Source organism: Sebastes fasciatus, chromosome 5 (assembly GCF_043250625.1).
Source record: "Sebastes fasciatus isolate fSebFas1 chromosome 5, fSebFas1.pri, whole genome shotgun sequence".
Taxonomy (NCBI): domain Eukaryota; kingdom Metazoa; phylum Chordata; class Actinopteri; order Perciformes; family Sebastidae; genus Sebastes; species Sebastes fasciatus.
The window spans coordinates 11,342,508-11,353,535 of record NC_133799.1 but is presented as its reverse complement, the minus strand read 5'-3'; the positions used below and the strand labels follow the sequence as shown (position 1 = coordinate 11,353,535).

Genomic DNA, 11,028 nt, shown 5'->3' with positions numbered 1-11,028 from the left:
GAACTTTATGAAAACATGTAAATGTCCTGTTACTGTTGCTGTGAATATAAATATCTAGGCTAGAACAGTATGTAATAAAGCCATAAGTTCTCAATGTATATAACGTTACTGCTGTGGTCTAACAAAGGCAGAGGTGGGTGTGTAAAGTGTTGTTGGCATCATGCTACAGTAGACAGGAGAACATGGCTGCCATGACGCAGCTCGGTATTATTTAATGCTGTAAGGGAGGGAGAGCTGTGTGCGCGTGCGTGCCTGTGTGTGTGCGTGCGCGTTCTAGAGATTTTACCGCGAGCCGCGCGGTTCACAGCAACTACAGACAGTGACAGTGCTCTTTTGACAGTATATATACATTACAGTTTAAATGTCTAGAGATTTATAGAATATGTCACAGAGAGTGACTGTGCTCCTCTGACTGTTTATTGACATCATACCAGCAACATTAATACAGTTTAAATGTCTATATCTGTAGAATAAGTCAAGGACATGAAAAAAGTAAAGATTTATCTTTAAATCAAAACTTCATGCTTTCATTTAAAAATAAAAGCCATCACGTTTTTTTTCTGTGGACAGAATTCCTTCATTTGTTAACACAAGGCTTTTATTCTGAAATATGTGCCAGACAGTGATGGTACGTGTCCACAGGGGCGTTTTCTATCGCGAAGGGACGCGACGCTTCCCAACATTGGACGCTTGGTGGGCTGTCCCTAGAAACAAGGCACTCGGCTCCTGATTGGATGAACGCTTTCCCGCTGTTGGCTGCTGCTTCAAACCGGAACCAGTATGGAGGCTCGTTTGGAAACTTTCTTCTCTTATTTCACGAAAATAGTTCACTGAAATGTGTTTCTGAAAACATTTGAGGCGAGAAATAAGCCATGCAGTTGCTGAATATGTCTTTATTTTGGATCGACAACGTTTATTTTAAAAGATCTTCGGGAGTTTCGAGAGGCGGCGAGTCGCGTCGGACGCCCGTGATTTGCATAAAGTAGCCAGGACTTCAACTTTATGCAAATGAGGAGTGGGCTTCCTGCACGCCTAGTCTCTCGAATCGCGACGCCACGCTACCGGAATGCATTGCGCGGCTGCTTGCATAGACAATGAATGGGGAGCGTGGAAAGCACGGAACCTGTGGACACGTACCATCAGTGTGTTCCAATCCACGTACTTCCTGAAGTACACTTCAATGTAGTGCACTTTGTACTCACTTGAGTAGTGCGTAAATTTCAGCGGGGTAGGGTCGTCTCAAATCGAATACTCTGCGGCGCACTGACCGGAAATGACGATCGCAACATTTGACCGCGGCTCGCTACCCGCCAAAATATCTTCCGGAAAAAAATTAAAGCAGAGTTGAAATTACGTTTCCAACGTCGTTGCCTACGCCTACGATGTGTCCTCATGTTGGCAGAAAATGCGCCGGTATGTTTACGTATTGTATTGTTTTATTCTGTTATCTACGTCTGTTTGAATAGTGGTCGTGGCTCCGCCCCTTCCGCTACGTAGCCAAGATGGAGGCAAATGAGTGTGGAAAGTGTCCAGCGTTCCACACTCAACGATGTGACCGTTTTGAGTACAATATCCGGGTACTTTGAGTGCACTGCATTTTGCCGTACTTCCCAATTGGAACGCACTTATGCACTCAAAATAGTGAGTGTAAGTACAGAAGTACGCGGATTGGAACACACCATGAGTCTTCTAGAGATTTGAGGTCTCGCCATTTTACCAGGAGCGCCACGGTTCACGACAAAATGGCTGCCATGACGGTGCTCGATATTATTTTATGCTTTGAGGAGGGAGAGCTGTGTGCGTGTGCGTGCGTGCCTGTGTGTGTAGGTTCTAGAGATTTGACGTCTTGCCATTTTACCGCGAGCCGCGCAGTTCACAGCAACTACAGACAGTGACAGTGCTCTTTTGACAGTATATATACATTACAGTTTAAATGTCTAGAGATTTATAGAATATGTCACAGAGAGTGACTGTGCTCCTTTGACTGTTTATTGACATCATACCAGCAACATTAATACAGTTTAAATGTCTATATCTGTAGAATAAGTCAAGGACATGAAAAAAGTAAAGATTTATCTTTAAATCAAAACTTCATGCTTTCATTTAAAAATAAAAGCCATCACGTTTTTTTTCTGTGGACAGAATTCCTTCATTTGTTAACACAAGGCTTTTATTCTGAAATATGTGCCAGACAGTGAGTGTGTTCCAATCCACGTACTTCCTGGAGTACACTTTAATGTAGTGCACTTGGTGCACTCTGTACTCACTTCAGTAGTGCGTAAATTTCAGCCGGGTAGGGTCGTCTCAAATCGAATACTCTGCGGTGCACTGACCGGAAATGACGATCGCAACAATTGACCGCGGCTCGCTACCCGCCAAAATATCTTCCCAAAAAAAATAAAAGCAGAGTGGAAATTACGTTTCCAACGTCGTCGCCTACGCCTACGATGTGTCCTCATGTTGGCAGAAAATGCGCCGGTATGTTTACGTATTGTATTGTTTTATTCTGTTATCTACGTCTGTTTGAATAGTGGTCGTGGCTCCGCCCCTTCCGCTACGTAGCCAAGATGGAGGCAAATGAGTGTGGAAAGTGTCCAGCGTTCCACACTCAACGATGTGACCGTTTTGAGTACAATATCCGGGTACTTTGAGTGCACTGCATTTTGCCGTACTTCCCAATTGGAACGCACTTATGCACTCAAAATAGTGAGTGTAAGTACAGAAGTACGCGGATTGGAACACACCATGAGTCTTCTAGAGATTTGAGGTCTCGCCATTTTACCAGGAGCGCCACGGTTCACGACAAAATGGCTGCCATGACGGTGCTCGATATTATTTTATGCTTTGAGGAGGGAGAGCTGTGTGCGTGTGCGTGTGCGTGTGCGTGCGCGCCTGTGTGTGTAGGTTCTAGAGATTTGACGTCTTGCCATTTTACCGCGAGCCGCGCAGTTCACAGCAACTACAGACAGTGACAGTGCTCTTTTGACAGTATATATACATTACAGTTTAAATGTCTAGAGATTTATAGAATATGTCACAGAGAGTGACTGTGCTCCTTTGACTGTTTATTGACATCATACCAGCAACATTAATACAGTTTAAATGTCTATATCTGTAGAATAAGTCATGGACATGAAAAAAGTAAAGATTTATCTTTAAATCAAAACTTCATGCTTTCATTTAAAAATAAAAGCCATCACGGTTTTTTTCTGTGGACAGAATTCCTTCATTTGTTAACACGAGGCTTTTATTTTGAAATATGTGCCAGACAGTGTCGCAGAACATAGAGTGGCTTGGGAACTCCATGAATGAATAAAATACAGAGTTTTAATGGTGGATTATTACTATTATTTACAAATTACCACATGTTTCTTAACTTTTTCCTGTTTAAAATAATTATAAATTTATAATGAAATGAAATGGCCATTATAAAAGGCAAATTCTATGTAGAAGGGCTGACAGCAGCAGCTGGTGTCAACAGATTGTTTTATGTGATTTAACTCTGACACAGCCTTTAATAAATTGATAATTTTTTAATGTGTGTTTTTGAGATTAACCTTAATTTAAATGTTTGCACTTGTGAAGAATGTGAGACTATTGAGCATTTTCTTTGCAAGGTTTAATACTCACAGTCGCTCACAGATGGACAGCTATTGAGCAGTTCTATACTGGTGAGTGATGGTCGAAGACAGTGTCTGTATCATAAAATACAATGACAATGCATATAGACCTATGGAGTAGCCTATTTAATTTGCAAGGTTTAATGCTTTCTTTCAACCGCAGATTGACAGCTATTGAGCAGTTCTTTACCGGTGAGTGTTGGTCAAAGACGGTGTCTGTAGGCCTATTATTAATGTGTTACTTACCCTGCCTACATGTTATTACAAACAGTAATGACAACATGAATAATAAATGAATCACTGACACGATAAACTAAAAATACATTGTGTTAAGCTATTATAGTTATGTCCGTGATGCTCACTGATTTCTGTCTATTCTAGGCAAACAACCCTTTCATTCACCTTCATCACTGGTCTGGGTATCATCGGATAATCCGTAATTCGTTTGGAATTGAAAAATAGAAACGTATTTATTTTGCCTATTTATCTTCTACCGTTACCTCAATCCTGTGCTTAAATAATGTTACACATTTATAGAATGACCAAACTATCTTCTTGGCTTTTATTTTGTCATTTTTGCCTTAATTTCCGGGTCACGTGACTGCCGTTCTCCGCTCTTCGATTCAAAAGAGAAAATGACAGAAAGAACCAAAATAAGATCGTTTTTTTCGTTGTTTTTTTTTCGTTTTTCGTTTAGAAACAAAAAACGAGTAGAGCACCACGTGATTTCATTTTTCGTTTTTTGGTTTAAAACAAAAAAAACACGTGACTCCCGATCTTCAATCAAAAATGAATAATGATAAAAGGAATTCGCAAAAGCAAAAAACAGCCCGGGTTGGATCCGTTTTTCGTTTTTTTATTCAGAATCCAAAAACGAGAAAACGGACGTTTTCTCTTTTTTTGGTTTAAAACGTAAAAAAAAAAAAAGGAATAACGGATTATCCGATGATACCCAGACCATCACCCAGCTCTTCATCCTTCGTCACGTGACCTTTTCAGGTAAGCAATTTACATTGTAGTGAGTGTTCCGTCAAATAGTGACAAGGGAATTTTTTTTAAGGCGGTGGAAAGTCACACATAATTGAAAATTAAGTTCTAAACAAACTCAAAGTGTACACCTCTTATATCAGAGGGAAAAGATGGAGTCATTCATTCTGGTTTAAATTAATTTTTACTACAAGGTGTCTAATTAACATCTGACATTTTTCAGAGTGAAACCTGAAAAGACATCACAGTTTTGCAGTTTTACATCTTGGTAAGTGTGGTAGATGTATGTATGTGGTCATCAATAATTTTGATTGAGGAGCAATTCACTGTATTTTCTGGCATTTGTTGTTTTTTTGTCTGTTTTGTGCCTTCATCATAGTGTTATTATTCATCATAGTGACAGTGATGGTTGCCTAGCTACGGGGGCAGTGATGGTTGCCTAGCTACATGTTCTACGTTTAGGATGTCATTCTAGAATTCAGTGACGCATCACAGCCGTTGTGGAATTCAGTGAGATTAGGACTTTGCCTTATTCTTCACTTGTTCTCTCACAGCACAAGTTATCTCACAGCTATCTTGCAAAAGCGCAGAGAAACCAAAACTCAACGCAAAACATCCACTTCTTCATTGTCACAGTGTTATCACACAGACAAAGTGAAGGTAAATCATTGTTTCTCTCCCAGATCTGTGAAACACACACTCAGTAAGCAGAGCAGCAATACCTCTGTATGGTTTCTGTCAGAACATATTCATATGTAACGTGATTAATCCTACCTGTGGGAGATTCATATTCAGACTGTGTGAGAGAGATGTTTCTAATCATTTTGTCCAATGCAGTTTGACAAAATGTTAGAAACACCTTTCAAGAATTCCCTTTTGTACATTTCCTAATGTAACTGCAAAGTTTCTAATTGTGCAAAAAAACAAAACATTTTCAACTTGATGTTAGGTAAAATAGTTTTGTTTAATGATTTTCATGCACAGGTGGGTAGTTCCTGTAAGCCTGTATTCAACTGGGTTAGGCAGTAATGGAGCACTGATTGAATTTATACTTACTCAAAAACTGACATTGAGAGAAGTAATAAAAGAGGATAAATATAATTATTTATATTATAAATATTAAAGAAAGAGTTACTTGTATGACTATGTTGAAATTAAACATCATTCTATATTCACAAAAAGAAGAGAAGATGGTTAAAAGGCTCATCCAACACAAACTACAACCTCAAAAATGGCTTTAGTTTAATCAACACATCTCTGACACAGAGTGTTTTTTTGGCTCCTGTGTGTCTGACACTCAAAAACACAAAACTATTGACATGCACTGAGTTGCTTCTAATAGTAGAAGTGTTGAAGTCAAAGTGTATGACCTAACTAATGTCAGTGAGTGACTGACCAACTCTCTTGTTTGGTTTACAGTCATGTTACGTAGAAGCTCTCGACTGGACGTCGCAGGATATTACAACCTTCAAGGAGAACCAGTCATTTCCTACAGGGAGACTTCTACTTACAGGTAAGCTGACGTGTGTGTGTGTGTGTGTGTGTGTGTGTGTGTGTGTGTGTGTGTGTGTGTGTGTGTGTGTGCCACAGTCATGCTTTTATATGTTCTGTAGCACACAGGCCATGTAAAGTATGTGTTTAACAGTCATAACTTCTTCATTATACATCTTCAAAGCTCTCACTCTTTTCTCATTTTCATTATAAAATACTTTCAGAAGACCTAAGAGGTTTGCTCATGACAGTCGAAAAGACACCACCAAGAAAATGGTCAGGTTTGTACCTGAGGCCAAAGAGGCCAGCGGGGTCAGAGGGGCCAACGAGGCCAGCAGGAACAGCATTAATCGCTGGCTGTTCTACATGCTGTTCGTGTGTCTTGGTAAGCGATCTCTCCTTCAAACAATCATATTTTGTTCATCACTTTGTGTGTTTTATACTGTAGAGTGTCTGTCTTTTGATAAAACATCACTGACCTGTTTCTCTCCATCCATCAGGAATTGTAAACTTCACCCTGGCTCTATCCATGAACAGCAACTCTCTGGATACGGTATGACCCTTAAAAGCAGCTTGGCTTTCTCTTTTACTTATTTTTATTGTTAATGTGCACCTATAAACAAAATCACAGCCGAAATATGTTCTCACCTGTATACATGTTGAAACACACAATGATGTCAACATGCACCATTAAAATTAATCTCCTGTCACTTGCAGGTCTTGAGCAGAACTGAAGGGCTGGAGCAGCAGGTGAGAATGCTGCAGAACGAGGTGCTGAGGTTAAAGAGGATCAACGAGCTGCCACCATGGGACTCTATGCCCAACTTTGCTCTGGAGTCGCAAGGTGAGACATTTAAATCACCCTCATCATTTTCATGTCAGATTGTAATTCGATTTTTAGTTTTGAGATCCTTTTCTCACTTTCTTTGTGTGTGTTTTTGTGTGCAGGGGCCCGTCTTTTAGCTCACTTATCCTCAAAAACATACCAAAGCGCAAAACCAACCTTTTCCATTCCTATCTGGAATTTTTCCATACCTTTTTGGAGACCAACTGCGGACCCAAGTATCGTGACTCAGGTAGGAACTAGGAACTACACACACAAAACACATGGCTATGCGGTTTGGCAATATCATATAATGGTTTGGATTGTTTTACTGTCTATTTTGTTATACATCATACCATCTAAACTCTTTTTTATACTCTTTCATTCTTCAGGGAGGACCAATCATGGTCGGACGCTGCTGGCCATTTCATGGTGAGCGTGGACATTTAGTCATAGCTCTGTCCCACCCAGTCAACATCAACCTTGTGACACTGGGTCACATTTCAAAGACCGTGTCGCCAACTGGCAACATCTCAAGCGCCCCAAAGATGTTTGCTGTCTATGTAAGTCACAAATTTAAAATTGTTACACTGCAGATGTCCTGTATATTTCACCGTCACATACACGGAGAACATCAAGGTGTTCAACTGGAATTCTATCTTTCTCTCTTGCAGGGCATGAAGACTAAAGAGGATGAAGGTACCCTACTAGGAACCTTTCGTTATGATCAGGATGGCGAGTCAGTGCAAACTTTCAAACTGTCTGTGAGTATTACATCATGCAATGAAACACATGCACATGCACATGCATTTTTTTAATTGGTCCCCACAAGCTAATATATCATAAGAATCACAGTTGTCTGTCCTCATTGTAGGCTACTCATTATATCCTTTATTTCCCATCCTCTCAGTTTGTGCTCAACTAACTCTGTCGGTTCATTTCTCTATCTCTCAGGATCAGGAAGAAGGTGTCTTCAGCCATGTGAAGCTGAAAGTCGAGAGCAACTGGGGAAATCCTGACTACACTTGCGTGTACAATTTCAGGGTCCTTGGGATCATATAGAAGACGGTGTTTGCTCCTATATGGGACCGTATAGAAGATGGTGTTTGCTCCTATATGGGACCATGTTGGAGCAAACACTGTCTTCTGGGCTGGGTGCAGAGGCAGGTGAGAATGTATTTGTTCCAACAACCAACCATCTATGAATAAAAAGGCTTAATTTAACTTTATGTTGTGGAATTTGCAGTCATAAGAAAAATTTAACTTAACCTCTATGAATTTAGATTCCAACCATCAGAGTATGTAACACATTCAAACAGGTAATTTCAAAACTCACAGTATTCGTAAAACCATGAAAAGTTTCTGTCTATTCTGTCTTTCTATCTCAATCTGTTTAGTGAAACTAGAACAGTTTCAATGTGGAGCTAAAGCAATGTCCAAACTTAAACCAGTTTAAAATAAGGTATAAAGACATGATGTTCTCAAGGTACAGGGCTGAAGTGGGGGTTTGACAATCACAAGGTGTTTACAGGGGTTACTGTTTATTTATCTATTACTGTTTGTTTATTTATCTTTGTCTTAGTCTATCTTTCTATTTTTTTCTGTAAAGAATAATGCAAATTTGGGTTAGGGTTGGGGGTCTATGTATTATCACAGCCCTGCTCAAAGGCTGCGACAAAGGGGGAGACAGACACGAGGTGGCGGCAAAAGAACACTTGATTTATTTAACAAAACACAAAAGTAATGTGGAAATCAGTAAATCAGTGGTGTGGAGCGTGTGTGTGTGTGTGTGTGTGTGTGTGTGTGAATTTGTGTGGTGTAAAACAACAAAAAAGAACTTCATGTGTCTGTGCCATGCTAGAGAAGAGAGAGAGAGAGAGAGAGAGAGAGAGAGAGGAGCAACAACAAGAGACAGGAGAGCTGGTGCCAGGGAGGATGGGGCATCACAGTATACAGATAAAAAAAACTGATATTTTCCACTCCATTTAAAAAAAAAAAAAATGATTGTCCACATGATCTTTGTTTTATAAGGGGGTTCAGTTCATTGGTAGTGAAGAGACTTAAACATTCAGATGTAAAATAAATTTACAGAAGCGTACAGACATTTTTTAACGCAGATTATTCTGAAGAAGTTGCAATGTATGAAGGACAGAACTTGTAAAAATAATAATGAATAAATAAATAAATGACTCAATAAATATATGAATAGATATGTCATTAAATGTAGCAAAAAATAATATAAAAAATAAATGTAGACATTAATGAATTGGTAAAATCTGACATAAATTGATATTTCAGTTTTATTTGTTTATTTATTTGTTTATCTTTGTATTAATTCCCTTATTTATTTACTCTTCTGTTTAATTTATTATTTATATTTTTTGTTTATTTATTAATTATTAATTATAATTTTTTAATTATATATTTGTATTTATTTATTCACTTTTGCATTTATTTATTTATTTATTTTTTATATTTATTTACTGACTGATTTTTGGACACATTCAGCTTTCCACGCATCATAGCTATGTCAGCTGGCTTGAAAAAATGTGGGTAGATTTGTAGGTGTGTCAAAAAGTTGTTTAAATACTTTGTAAAATTAAACATTTATGCTTATTTGTTCTCGTGGTTTTGACTCGCGCACGATAATTTTCCTCAAAATATGATAGTTTTAAGCCTCTGGTACGATAGTTTAACATTTCCCATCTAACAACGCTGTTGCTAATTATCATTGTCAGTAAGCAGCATTGTATTAACAATGGTATTGATAGAATCCCAACCGTACCTCTGTCTAAGTGCTACTGTAGTTATAGCAGTATTTCTATCTGCAGCAGTTAGTACTATAATGGTAGTACATGTGGTTTGGGTTAAAATAACACCGGAAGTGGCGTAATTTAAGTACAAAAGTTACATGAGAAAAACTACTTAGTTAGGTTTAGGGAAAGATCGACTTAGTTAGGTTTAGGCACCAAAACTACTTAGTTAGGTTTAGGCAACAAAACTATGTAGTTAGGTTTAGATAACACAACTACTTAGTTAGGTTTAGACAAAAAAAAATACTTAGTTAGGTTTAGGCAGCACAACTACTTAGTTAGGTTTAGAAAACACGGTTTGGGTTAAAATAACTCCGGAAGTGGCGTAACTTAAGTAGCGAAGTTACATGACAAATCAACGTTGACTTCAGGTTTCACGTGGGGTACAAACACCGGCCTATTGGGGAAATTCCTGTGATTTTTGACCCACCCATCCACCCCGTTCCCTCCCTGCGCGGCAGTTGTCGCTCTTTATACTTCGTGGTTCACAATTACGTGGATTACATACAAATTGATTTTGTGGGATATATATATACGAATTACAGTGCATTACTTTTCGTAGGTATAGCTACGAAGGGTGTATGAGAACAGCCTCATGTAGTATAAGCTGACCAAATGTCTGTTTCTGTCCCGTAGGTGGCCATAAAGCGTATCCGCCGGTTTCTTTGCACAACAGTGGTAATAGATTTGTTTTTCATCCTAATACCAACACTCTACATTATTTAAATCATTTGAGTAACATTTTTATTTTTATTCTGAGTACAAAGGGAACATGTTCCTCTTGTACCTCATACAATCTAACAGTTAAAATACTGTTAACGTTTGTATACATGTGTACATTAAGGTTTCATTATTTGCTTTCTCTTTCACTCCATATCTTTAGGATCTGGAAGGGGAAATTACAGCGATCCCTATAGAGGTGGCGCTGCTGCTGCACCTCAAACCAGCAGCAGCAGGAACCAGTGCCGTGGTGAGCCTGCTGGACTGGTACAATCTGGACAATGAGCTGATTCTCGTCCTATAGAGACCTGTCCCCTGCATGGATCTCTATGACTATTTGGTGTCCATACAGTTATCAATACAGGAGGACATGGGCCGGGTAAGCAGTTGATGACATGTGTGTTTCTGTATGTGTGTCCACGCCAACCGTGTCACACAGTCTTCATGTCTCTTTATTTCTCCCCCAGATCATAACAAAACAACTGGTGGAAGGTCTCCAAGAGGTCCACTCCAGAGGTGTTTTCCACAGGGACATCAAGATGGAAAACAGAGATGCTGCATGATGGGCAAACCC

The 11,028-nt window shown here is 39.1% G+C and overlaps 1 protein-coding gene across 1 annotated transcript; it reads left to right on the top strand.

Moving 5' to 3' along the window:
- Window positions 1-5,130: 5,130 nt before the first annotated feature.
- Window positions 5,131-9,085, top strand: LOC141767595 (SUN domain-containing protein 1-like). The gene is made up of 9 exons (XM_074635069.1): window positions 5,131-5,267; window positions 6,027-6,120; window positions 6,323-6,483; window positions 6,599-6,651; window positions 6,816-6,942; window positions 7,047-7,174; window positions 7,314-7,484; window positions 7,596-7,685; window positions 7,876-9,085. The coding sequence occupies exons 2-9, from the start codon at window positions 6,029-6,031 to the stop codon at window positions 7,981-7,983; spliced, it is 930 nt and encodes a 309-aa protein (XP_074491170.1). The 5' UTR covers window positions 5,131-5,267; window positions 6,027-6,028; the 3' UTR covers window positions 7,984-9,085.
- The last annotated feature ends 1,943 nt before the right edge of the window (window positions 9,086-11,028 follow it).